Source organism: Anoplopoma fimbria, chromosome 2, assembly GCF_027596085.1.
Source record: "Anoplopoma fimbria isolate UVic2021 breed Golden Eagle Sablefish chromosome 2, Afim_UVic_2022, whole genome shotgun sequence".
In the NCBI taxonomy this organism is placed as follows: domain Eukaryota; kingdom Metazoa; phylum Chordata; class Actinopteri; order Perciformes; family Anoplopomatidae; genus Anoplopoma; species Anoplopoma fimbria.
In genome coordinates, this window is record NC_072450.1 from 12849146 (window position 1) to 12862305 (window position 13160).

General features: G+C 38.9%; 1 protein-coding gene across 1 annotated transcript; it reads right to left on the minus strand.

The window, feature by feature from the left end:
- Positions 1 to 5565: 5565 nt before the first annotated feature.
- fbxo22 (F-box protein 22) lies at positions 5566 to 12836 on the minus strand. The gene is made up of 7 exons (XM_054616353.1): positions 12659 to 12836; positions 12264 to 12396; positions 11448 to 11535; positions 9485 to 9583; positions 8174 to 8326; positions 7909 to 8074; positions 5566 to 7442 (listed from the first exon to the last, which is right to left on the minus strand). The coding sequence occupies exons 1-7, from the start codon at positions 12787 to 12789 to the stop codon at positions 7049 to 7051; spliced, it is 1164 nt and encodes a 387-aa protein (XP_054472328.1). The 5' UTR covers positions 12790 to 12836; the 3' UTR covers positions 5566 to 7048.
- Between the last annotated feature and the right edge of the window lie 324 nt (positions 12837 to 13160).

Here is a 13160-nt window from a genome sequence, read left to right on the forward strand (position 1 = left end):
CAGGATATGTGCATGTCAAGTATATTTTAGTCTAGTACAGTTGAAAATGAGGCAAAATATGTGGAAATATGAAATAAAAATCTGACATCGTCTGCTTTCATGTTTTGACTTGTAGTGTAAATATATGCATCTATCGAGCAAATGAAACCTATAAAAACTATGAGCCATTATTTCCACACATTACATCAAACATAGGTGATACGCTGTTTGTCATCCCCCTTTGAAAAGCCCAATGCCAGCTTTCTGTGGGAATAAAGAAAATGTATTTCCATCCAGGCTTATTTCATCCTGAACCACACTTCACACAGCCCCAGTAGACCAAAAGATCAACACACACACGTTAGATTAGGCTGTCTGACCACAAAGCCTGAGGATCTAAAACACACCCAAAACTTGGCCAGAACATGGAGACGCAAAGCAGATGTTCTCTGCTCCCACCAGCTGCTGTGGGGAACTTTGGAGAAGCTGGACATCAGTGTTTATTAGTGTTACAGACTCATCACATATGAGTAAGTACACTGGTGGTGTATCTCATCTTAGTTAGACTCAATGCCTAAAATGTAAAAATGTGTCTTGGTGACTACAGCATATAGAAATGTCACACTTGCGTGTTTGTTTTAGTGCCATAAAATAAAAGAAACTGTGAGTAATTTAGTTTATTCTGCTGACTCAAATACAATGTAATATGGATTTCACACTAATAGATAAAGATGAGGCAAAAGAAAAACTGCCATCTTCCACCTACGGGACTTCACTGGCATCCTGATTAAACAATGCTAAAACAGTGATACCTGCAGAAATACAATACTTCACCTCACCTTTCTTATCGGTTGCCTTTTGGTCAGTATACACCTTGGTCGATTCACCCACCAGGGTTTTCAAGGCAATAGCTTTGAAAAAATATGACTTGATATTTAGCCGTGTTCATGTTGTCGTACAAAACACCCGTCACTTTTACAGAATTTACAGATTGCTTCAGGTAATTTTTTTACAACACCCCATTCAACTTCCAGAGGAACTTTTGTAATTTCATGCCAGTGGATATTAATGAAGTCTGCCAGGCACATTAGCTCATTAATAATGTTACAGATTAAAGTATGATGAATTAGTGGACTGCACAATGGACTGTTCTGGCCCTGGTGTGACCAGTCTCTTATCTGACCTTTACAGATACAAGCTGTTTAAGACACAGGAGACACGGAGACCCTCGTGGGGCAGGACTAAGACAGCATATGAACATAAGCCTTATTCACAATAGAGAGGTCTGTGGACATTTTTACACTGTGTCAGTTTCCAATAATAGATTATTTTAATAACACTTAAGGGAATACAGGTCTTAAAAGACTTACTGAGTCAGATTTCTGTGGACTTGTGAAACTGACTGACTTGTTTCTTCTACTCTGTATTTTTGCATGTAGGGAAAACATTGGAGAGACAAAGTATATTCTGTACTTCTATATTTGAGGTGTTGCCTGTTGCATCTTGAGCATTATGCAGAATTCATAGCAACAGCTGTTATCTTTTTAAATTGTGAATGTTTAATTCAGTAAAGACTGAGTGAATAATTATAATTATAATGCCATTTCCAGGAACAATTTACTGGAGGGAGACTTTCCTCACAGAAAAGACTGACTAGTTTGAAAATGACAGTGATGATGATATATGGCGTATGAAGCTGTAATGATACAGGTCTTCACTCGTCAAAAAAAAAGAAAAGTCAGGCAAGGACGGTTCCAAATGTCACAAAAGATAACATTTGGAGAGTATCCATTTTCTGCAGAACCAGTACTTTTAGTTTGAGACTTCAAGTACCTCCTTCTGTATTATTTTGAATGAAGTACTTCTACTTTTAATTTAGTGTTTTTACATTTTTATGCTGGTACTTAAATAAAGGATATAAGCACTTCTCCCACAACTGAAAATAAAAGACTGATCTGACAAAACAATAATTCATTACCTACTTGTACTTTCAAATCCAAATATGAATGTTCATGAAGCTGAGAATTTGTCAGACTCTTAACATATTATCAAATACTGATTTGCATAAAATCCAGGTCTTTTTTTTCCTAATAATCACTTTTATGTAGTAGTTGTAGTATAAATACCATTCATACTGTACATTCAGTGCTACTACCCTATGAACACCATTTAAAAGGTTAAATGAGTTTTGCAAATCTGGATGAATAATAAAAAGAGGAATTAAAACCAATGTTTGTTTCTCATTTGAGATGGTTTTGTTTTATACCGTATCTTAACAACATGATCATCAGTCTTTAAGAGTGAAAGCTTCTTTGTGGTGAACTGTAAAAAGCAACTGTGAGCTATAGTCACCTGTTTCAGGACGCATTTCACCTTAAAAGCAGCATGATATGACATTGCTACTGAGACCCGCTGAGCTCTGTATGGGACCAGGAGGAGAACTGGTTCTCTTATAAAAGCACAAATGGAGCAATGATTTAGGGCTATTCATGTAGGTCAAGAGAATAAATGCAGCTAGTTAAGATGAGACAAATTAGAATCATGCTATGTCAGCAGAATGACAAGTTATCAAAGAATAATGATTTTCAGCGTTCTCCCTTTACTTTGTCTTCACACACAATCACAAGCATACACACAGGCTACAGCACATTCCCTCTGTAATGCATCAGCTGTTCTCACTACGCACTTGGAGAGCACAGTTTAAAAATGGAAAGCTGGGAGAAAATTTGGAGGGGAAAGGAGTCGTTAGAAAATGTGTTAAATCATAATAAACATGGATACTAATAATCAATTTGCTGTATGTTTTTCCACATAAAGGATTAACATAGTGACCTACGGCTGCAGAATGGACGCTCTGTAATCAGCATTGTGCAGGTTGGTTTCTGCGTCTCAGTGTGCGTCTGTGTTTAGCATTCAGAGTGACGAGGGTCAGAGACACCTCAACGGTTGCAGTGTCTGTGTGAATAAAGGTCATTATTGTAGAAAAGGGAGGCACAGAAACCTGGGAAGCAGTGAAAGAGAGGAGACTGTGTGAGGAGAAGAAGTTGAGATTAAAAAAAGAGGCATACTGGGAACATTAAGTGTGAGGAAGAGGAAGGAATCCATAAGAATGTGGTCCGTGTCTGACGGGCAGTCCCTATTAACAAATCTGCATCTCTGACATTTGACCATATATTTTTATAGGTTATAATTTGACCCATTTTCTTTTTCCATATGTTGGGAAAGGAAAAAACCACTGGTTTAGATTATAAGAAGAGAGTGAGGAAGAAAAGAAGAAAGAAGGACTGTACTCACTCAGTGTTTGCCATGATGCTGGCTGATGGGGAGAAGAGAGATGTGGAGATGGTTGTCACAAGGTTTCCACACAGTTCCGGCTGTTTTAGTGCTGCAGTTCACCTTTTCACCTGATAGACGCTGCTTTCATGTTGAACCTGGGAAGAACATGGCAATTATTGCAAGTGAAGACTTTATTTTAAAAGTTATTGCATAGTGATGCAAACATAGAAAGCTTCACTAATTTTACATACAGGCCTAATAATCGAAGTATCTGTCTGGTGACAGATATTGTAAGATCACAACTTCTGATTTTAGGGGCATTCCATAAACATTTTAAGAAAACTGGATAGCCAAATGAAGCCCGTTCTTAACTGGTTCCTTTATGAATTGTTTTGTTTTTTATCTGGTGATGAAAAATATGAAATTGGTGAAACTCGTTTTTTTCTTTCACAAGCCATGAGGAAGTTCTTTGAAGGATTGTCTTAAGGTATGTTCAGCGACAGGGGTTAAAGTCAGACTAACAGAAACCATAACCCTAGCAGCTTCATAGGTCTAAATGTTTTTGAAAAGTTGAATGCAATCAAAAATGTAAAACACAATATGCTAGATTAACTATAGGACTTGGCTATACTCCAAATAGTCCCTAAAAAAAAGACAGTTGTTACCCCAAACTTAGGGAAACTTTTGCAAATGCAAACTTTGAATCACATCCTTAAAGCATTTATCTGCTCACAGTTCTGGGATCAAACATTCAACACACATATGTTAGACTTTTTCAATTCCTGCCATCAGAGTAACAAATGCACCTGTGATACAAAAAAAAAACTCAGATTTCCAACTAAATGAGAGTTCTGCTCACATCTACCGAGAGCTCCTCTCTGTACATAAATACATCATTTATTCGCAGCAAAAGGACCTACCTGTGTGAGATTTACATTGTTGACGGGTAATCGTGCCTCGCGTTGCCCCCTTGCTGATAGTGATGTCTCCCTCGGTGGTGATCAGAGTGAGTGAAGCAGCAGCAGGGTCGCAGTGTGTGTAGGCTGCAGCTATCCTTAGCACTTTTGCATTGGAGGAGCACTGCTGCTGCTGCTGCTGCTCCCACTTGCGCTGCTTGGATTTCAGTGCGAAACCAAAAGAGGGTCTGATGCTCAAATGCAAGAAGCATCGTCACTCGACAAGATCATATTAGCAATCTAAGTGTCATTCAGACTGAGCAAAAAGACCCTTTTTTTTTTTTTTTTTTTTTTTTTTTTTTAAGTGCAGCCTCCTCCTGGCTTGGAGCGGTGAGGGGTTGCGGGTTCCGCTCCTCAGCCGAGGGTTTCCCCGGCGAGAGCAGCGGGGAACCCTGCAAAAAAAAAAAAAAAAAAAAAAAAAAAAAAAAAAAAAAAAAAAAAAAAAAAAAAAAAAAAAAAAAAAAAAAAAAAAAAAAAAGGAGCTGTCCAGGTGCTGAAGCGAGCCCGACGATGCCTCGGCTCTCTTACCTTCTTCCCCTACACCCCCCCTCCGTGTCCACACAGCAGAGGCCCGGGGAACGAGATCTTATCCAAACGCCATCAAAACATTGAGGTTTTGGTGCCGGAGACTGACTGTAGCCGATGGATCGTGTGACATTTGCAACGCTCCGGTCACGACATAGCAGTCTAAAAATATTGGCTGTGCGATGGACGCGTGTGCGTGTGTGTGTGTGTGTGTGTGTGTGTGTGTGTGTGTGTGTGTGTGTGTGTGTGTGTGTGTGTGTGAGAGAGAGAAAAAAAAAAAAAAAAAAAAAAAGCATGAGAGTAGATTTTCTCAGTTCCCCATTGAGGCCAATTTGTGAGCGGATTATCTGCACAGATGATTTTATTATCTTAACGCCTGGTAGGTCGTCCCTCTCCGTGTCATGAGCGTTTTTTTGTTTTTTTTATGGTTTCCCAAAATAAAGATACTATGGGAATATAAATTGCCTTTACAGCAATTGGCTTAACCGTTTGTCATTCATCGGGATTAGCCAGTCGATGGTTAAACCGCACATCAATCAATCTGAAGCGTCTCTTCCTTTATCTGAGCACGCCTGGACGTGGGCTGCTGGAGATGTTATAGGCTGAGGCTCACATGTCAGGGTGTGCGCCAATATGAGGAAAAGTGGTGATTTGAATTCACAGTAGTAGGACTGTAGTTACAACCGAGGAGGGATGCGTGACGCCCCGCTGCTGAGGGACCGGGTCTAAAGCTGCTGCTGTAGTGGTGGTTGTAAAAGGGAGAAGGAAAAGAAAATAGAAAAACTCACAAATCTAAGTATTGAATGTAATTTATTGAGCAAATGAGCAGAACAGATAGCCTCTTATTTGGCACATGTAGAAAAGTGCATTATCAGCAAAACAATTTTCTCCTATGAGCAAAAAAAAACAACAATTCAAATACATAATACTTTCCTCTTCAAAACCTATGAGGAAATATGTGGGAATTATGATACAAAAGAGGACTTCTAATAATTCTTTCAAAAAGTAACATTGGAATTTTCTCAAAAACATCCGTTCTTGCAACAATTGTTGCAGCTTTTATCGGAAAGCTGGACTTCAACATATAGCCATAACTTCCTGACCAACAAAGTATATATATATATATATATATATATATATATATATATACTGGAAATTGCACCTTCATGTCATCAGAATATTTTTCTTAGTGAGGGAAAAGTATGGCATCAATCAATTGCAGAGCCATCTAGAAAATAACACATTTATAAACAAGAATGGATTTTGAACAATATTTAATAGTATAAAGGCATGTGTAAAATTTGGACCACTTTTCGAGTCTTAGGGTGTACCAACAGGATTTCATAAATAGCCGTTAATATTTGTTAATTTAATCTAACCTTAGAAAGTATAAATTGACAACTATTTCCTAAATTTTGAAATTGTGGAATAGCTGAGACTTAACTGATGTGACATTGAGAGTTTCTGCTGGTCGGTGACACTTACACAGCCAACAGTGCAGCCGTTCTGCCCTACTCTCTCTTCTGTTTTAGGGTGATTTTTTTCTTTTAAGCTGCAGATGCAATAACCATTAAGCCCAACAATTAACAGTTGAAAGTAGGTAGTAGGAGATATGACCTGACGTGGACAAAAAAAGAGGCACTGTAAGAATATGACTGATGCCCCTGTGCCCAATTGAAAAATGATATCGAGATATCTTGCAAAAGATTATTCATTTTGTGGGCTAACACTTATTTATTTGTAAAAAAAACCAAACACACAAGTGTAAAACCTACGTAAGAAGAAAAGCATTTAAATCAAGATTGCCTTGATTGTGTGGTGTGGAAGGGGAACCACACTCCTCTTACTTACAAGAATAAAAAGTGCCTGCGCTGAATCACCAACTACATCAATAGCTTGTGGGACACACAAGTGTATATCTTAACTTACCTGCAAAACAAACAGACCATGAGGTTAATGTCAGCGGGTAAGATATGCCTTGAATATGGGCGAAATTTGGGAAAAATATATACAGATATATTTTACAAGTGCTCTATCACATTTGAATACTAATAATATTAAAACTTTGTGAAACTCCCTAGTTTTAATATGAAGCTGTGTTTACACACACAGGTTCAGAGGGACCAGTTTCCCAAATGATGCCATAACATTGGCTAAAGGGATCATTTTCCTGCTTTATGAGCAGAAATGGTGACAGCAATATTCTTAGTCTTAATGCGAGTGTAATGTGAAACTGTACAAAATGTTTCTTGTTCCCGACTTGCTGTTTTTCTTTTACTACTGCTTGTTCATTGTCACTGTGGGTCAGTCAGTCAGCCCAAATGGACCAGGGTCATGACTGTAGTGTACTCATGCTGCAGACTGTCCGTGTCAGTGTCGCACAGCGTGTAGTCGTCTTTAACGATTCGGTCGCAGCCAATCTCGCCGTTGCCAAACAGGCCGAAGAGCGGGGTGTTTGGGAACACCTTGTGAAAGGCGTCGGCCTCCACATTGGCCTGGTTGTGGTAGTAGTTCTGACCTCTCCCCACACAGGCGAACATGAACCCCAGGGTGTTCCTCTCTGGAATTTTGGCCGCTTTTAGCCGCCGGATCGTAGCTTCAGCCTCCTTTGGGTTGCTGATGTCTTGGTCCAAGAGCACAGATGCCCCCTGCACCTTCGGGCCACTCAAGGCCAGTCCCACCACACCATATGCCCCCTGGCTACAGCTACGGAGTGAGAGATTATGTGAGAGTGAGATCGTGAATATTGCGAAAAGAATGCAGTAAACAAATGCCACTGCTAATTTAGCTATGCAACTGTTAAAATGATCGATTCCACTGTTTATCTATAAATTCAATCAAAGCCTATTGGCATTTCCATAAATGGTATAAGTGACAGAAATACAGAGATTAAAATAAGGGGAGTTTACTCAGTATCTATGGAAAGCCTTTCAGTCAAAGGATGTTTGCAAAACAGGAAATCACAGGCAATTGACCCTTCCTAAGTCCCGCCCCTTTTCACTTGAAATGGAACCAGCTTTGCTAAGTTTCTTTATGTCAAGCTTGTCTGACCTTGCAACAGTAGCTAAGGGGGCGGATCTTAAGATCGGTCAATTGTTATTTTTGTATGAAATCATTATTTTTCTAAAAATAAATATAAAAAACATGATATTAGTGAAGGACATTATCTCACCAGTGTCTTGCAGGAGAGAAGACACTTTCTACCAGCCCTCCAGCAATGAGAGCTTTGCTCTTGGCCAGAGGCTCCAGAATCTGGCTGAGGAAGTGTGCTCCTCCAGCTTTATATGCCTCATAGACAAATATCAGCACCACACGCAGCTCTGGGTTGTCAACTAGTCCTGGAAAGAAAGTACAACAAACAAAAGTACTAATAAAAAAACAAGTTCTGCATTTTTTCTGTTTAGATTATTGAATAATTTCTGTGAGCCAACACTCACCTGCTTCTTTCAGACCTGTTGGGGAAAAGGACTTCTTGCAAAAATGAAAAGGCTTGATGTTGACACCTTCTATGCTGGGGAACATGATTGCAAAGCCAGCCTCCCCCTCCTGGTACTCCTGAGGTAGGCTGGAGCAGGAGCCACTAGGAGTCACTGCACAGAGTAGTAGGCATGAGGTAGAATATTAAGTTATCAATGCTAACCACAAAAAAAGCAAGAGGAACAGTGGTCACTAGGAGACCCTTGCCATTGCAGACTGAAGACACTTAACTGTAGATGTTCTCAACACCACAAACTACAGCCTCTGCAAAACCAGCAAATACTGTATATTTAAGCAGACGAATGAACTATCGTGCAAATGAGAAAACCTTGTGCTGTGTTGTCAAACATTTACAAGATTAAAAGACATTCACCACTCGTACACCTTTTAGATTTTAGGGTTTACATGGTGTGCAACTGAATTTGTACATTACAGAAAACATTTTACTGTATTTAAAATGAGCAAATTTAGTACATTACTATCTCAACCATCGACATCCTACAATGTGTTACAGTTTATTGAATTCATAAGCAGCTATGCAGAAATACTATGTCTAGGTGTATAGCATATCTCTTTAATACCCGGCAAACCCATTACCAACATGCATGAATAAAGAGATGTAGGCTATATGGCAGATTTATAACAAGTAATCTTTGGATTCGACCTAATCCAATCAAAGATTTAATTCAATTTAATTTGATGTGTGTGGAGACCTTGTAGTGACCCTCATCTGCTATATCACAAAATGAGTGTTATAACAAACAGCTGAGGCTGCCATTAAACCTGATCAACTACGGGAGCCTGATAAGCCATCATCCTGAGGAAAGAGAACATGGCTGATGGAGAGTCACTTCTCCGCAGGGTTGTGATTATATGGAAAAATGGGGAGCGCAGCACCAGGCAGACGAGGCAATCTATCAGAGGTAGACGCATGGACGCGCCATCCACCAGTGGTGCTTTACAACTAGGCAGCAGCAGAGGGGATTGATAGTAGTCCTCTACGTTGAAAGGTGAACTATTCCTCTCTGATATACCCAAGACACCTGGTTAGCTTTATTTTTTTAAAACACCCTAGCAAGATGAACATGCTAAGGCCACATATTTGTACCAACATTTTTTTTGAAGCAAAATTAATAAACCTTCTATATAAACATTTAACAACATGATTCCTTTATGTAGCCAATCATGTTTTATTGGGGGTGACGTGGGGATTTTATTTTCTTCTATTTGAATGGGGAAATATAAATGAGACAGAAAAGAGGAACACTTACGGACTACTCCTGGTGTGGTGATGCCCATGATGTCACAGCCTTTGGGGAAGAGCAGGTTCAGTTCTTCCACCGTGTCCGGACTGTGGCGATTCTTTTTGGCTTCAGAGTAGTTGATAAAAAAAATAAAAAAAAGACATTATTGAGGCAGGTGATATGAAACATACACATTCTGAATTTTAGATTCCAAAAACATTACATCAGCAAAGCATTGTTAAGTGTTGAACAACACCGCTAAATACTTATATAGCAACATTTTAAATTTCAGTAAGATCTATATGAAACAGTGCAAGCAAATTAGTATGCAAGCCTGAATTTCCTATGATTGATCATCCAGAAGGCTTAAATTAGTTCTCGTCAATAGTTTAACCACTGTCCAAAATCAGTGCGCAAGCTAGGCCTTTATTAAATTGCAAATAACCATAGCAACTAAGACATCAACTTCAACATGATTTAAACTGAGCATAAACAGACCCTAAATTATTACTCAGTCATAACAAAAATTCATCAGCTATTTAATATGTCACAACAACATGTGCAACTGAAAATGCAACGATAAAGAGGAACAGTTGAAGCTAAGCAACAGGAAATGATAACTGTTACACAAGCTTCCTGAAAAACACTCTTGCACTGAATTTGTTTAAAATGGATGATTAAATCCATTTCAAATGTATATGATTCTTACAATTGAGGCCGTTGTCATTTTCTATTTAATTCTGTATTCGTTGGACAATGTGTGAACCATCTTGAATATTTAGCAACCCATGATTTTAAAGTTAAGTCAATTTAATTTATATTGTCCAATATCCCAAATTTGCCGTAAGGGGCTTTACAATCTGTACGGAATAAAACACCCTCAGATCTTGACCCTCAATTGGAATAAGGAAAAACCTTTTGAAGCTTTCCTTAGTTCTAACTTCATCCATCAAATATTTAACATATGTGTAAAACACACATAATATAAGCTTTTTATATGCATCCCAAATCTATTTTCGGCTTTTGAGACGCCTACTAACACACAACTATGGTAGTGTTTTGATAAAAATAAATACGGATTTCTAAAGGATTTTGTTGTACCTCACTTAACTCATATAGGCCTTGTCTTTCTTCCGCAGGTAGAATGTAATTAAGTACATTTACTTAACTATTGTACTTATGTACAAATTTGAGGCACTTATTCTTTGCATAAATTCCATCGTATGCTACTTTAATTTTTCTAGTCCACTACATCTCAGAGACAAATATTGTACTATTTACTCCAAAACATATTGTCTGACAGCTTGAATTATTTTGCATATTATATTTTTTCATACCCTCCCTGTCCAGTGAAAACCATGCATCTCCAAATTTGTTGTTTTAAAATGTTGGTGATAAACTAAGAGATGAAGACGTTCTTTATTCTCCTACCTCTTAAGCTGAATAAACAATTTAAAAGAGTATTGGGTGAGCTGGAACGTGCATCTTCACAAAGCTGAAAACAGGGCTGTTTTTCTGAGCTCATGAAAAATGTCCTTTTTGGACATATGTGGATCTCACAGGATAGCAACGCTACAAATATATGACGATCTTAGAGAATATGATGCATTGCTGTAGATTAAACTATCCAACAGTATATAAAGGAGTTACAAATAGAACAACCTTAGACATACACAGCATTAAGATACAATAGACACGTAAATGCAGCAGTAATTTGAATTTTAAAAAAAGCATATAAAATAGTTAAACATTGACTTGGTTGTTGAGAATACTGTTTTTGAAAGCCATTATTTTACGTGTAGTGGAGTTTTTTAACAGTGTGGTATCAGTACTTTCACTTAAATAAAAGATCTGAATACTTCTTGCACCACTGCTTTCAACTAACACAACTCACAATTGAGTATTTATGCAGTTACCAAACATATTCTCTCAAATGAACAGAATAAAAAAATGTAAAAAACAGCAGTGAATTCCAATATTCAATACCAACCTTTATTCTGTCTGTAGCAATAGGCTCGTCCAGTGAAGCCCTCATAGTCTACCAATGTCAAAACTGTTTTGGGCACGAGAAACACTTTCTGGAAATAATCACAAGTGAAGGGCATATGTTAAAACAGTGTTGAAACCTTTATGAACTGCAGTCTGGATACATTAAATGACCCAACAATATTCCACACCCTAAACTAAAAAAAGAGATCTAAAAAAAGAGATAATTTCAGGCCGAGCATGAACAATCATAGTGTTAACCATACTTTTGCAATCTGTTTACACCATTATCCTCAATATTGTGCTAACTGCACACGTGCCAAGTTACGTTACAGGAGGATGATGGCCAAGCTATCATCCCTGATGGACAACACCTCCCACCCCATGCAGGACACCCTCATTTTATTATGAGGCAGCTCCTTCAGCCACCGGCTGCTTCACCCCCGGTGTGTGAAGGAGAGGTACCGCAGGTCCTTCCTTCCTGCTGCTGTCAGGCTGCACAACCAACTCTGCTCCCAGCAGACCACATGACACTAAAAACCTGTGCAATACAATACACTGTGCAATTATAGTTATAATAGTTTTTCTGTCTGTACATATAATATTTCAGATATTGTGGATTCTTTACTGTTTTTATTGCTTATTTATAATACTTGTTTTTTTTTTTATTTCTTTTATCTTGTTTTTCTTTTACTATGTCTCTTGTTTGCACTATAACCTATGCTGCTGTAATCCTGTAAATTTCCCCGCTGGGGGACTAATAAAGGATTATTTTATTTTATCTTATCATCCCAAACAACTTTTCCATTATCTAACTTACCTCAACCTCCTCAGCCAAGATGCTGCAGAGGACGTGGGCCTCTGTGTTTGACGGCCCACAGGCTGACACCCAGGTCAGCTGCTGCTGAGTCCTCAGCACTCTGCGGGCACAGTTCCTCCACAGTCTGCACACACTGACAAACACAGACACAGACACAAACACAGACACATTTAAGCTTGGGAGCCTTTAAGTTCGTGCTCCTGCAGGAAAAACACGACTGCGCAGCTGCAAGAAATGACAGAAACGTTAGGTAAAGTAAAAACAACCCCTACAACACTCTGGCTGCCACATTCACTTGCTGACTGTCCTCTGTGGAAAAAGTAGTTTTACTTCCATTCAGACAGCCATTGATGTCGGCGAAGTTAACTGTGCAGCGTGCAAACATTTCCCGCTACCTTGCGATCCGGAGAAGAGATTTGGTCGGCACGAACGTCAGAATTCGCTCAACCACCTCGGCCACATTGCTGAGGACGTATGCAGCCTTGCTGTCTTGTAAAGAATCGGTAAATTCTTCATTTTCACCCATATTTTGCTCTCAAATCGTGGTCGGGGTTTTCCAGCAGACTGCCCAGCTACGACCTTTCACCTCTGCTCGTCCACTGCTGCAGATGCGACACACTGCCCCCTGCGGCGAGGAGGAGCTATAGCAGCTTAGCTTACATTACATTACATTACATTACATTACAGTCATTTAGCAGACGCTTTTATCCAAAGCGACTTACAGGAAGTGTATTCAACATAGGTATTCAAGAGAACTACTAGTCACCAGAAGTCATAAGTGCATCTCCTTTCTTAAACAACCATCTAAGAGCATAAACCAGAGCAAAAGTACAGTGCAGAAACAAACTAATACGAATATAATAAGTGCAACAAACTAATATAAGTGCAACAAACTAA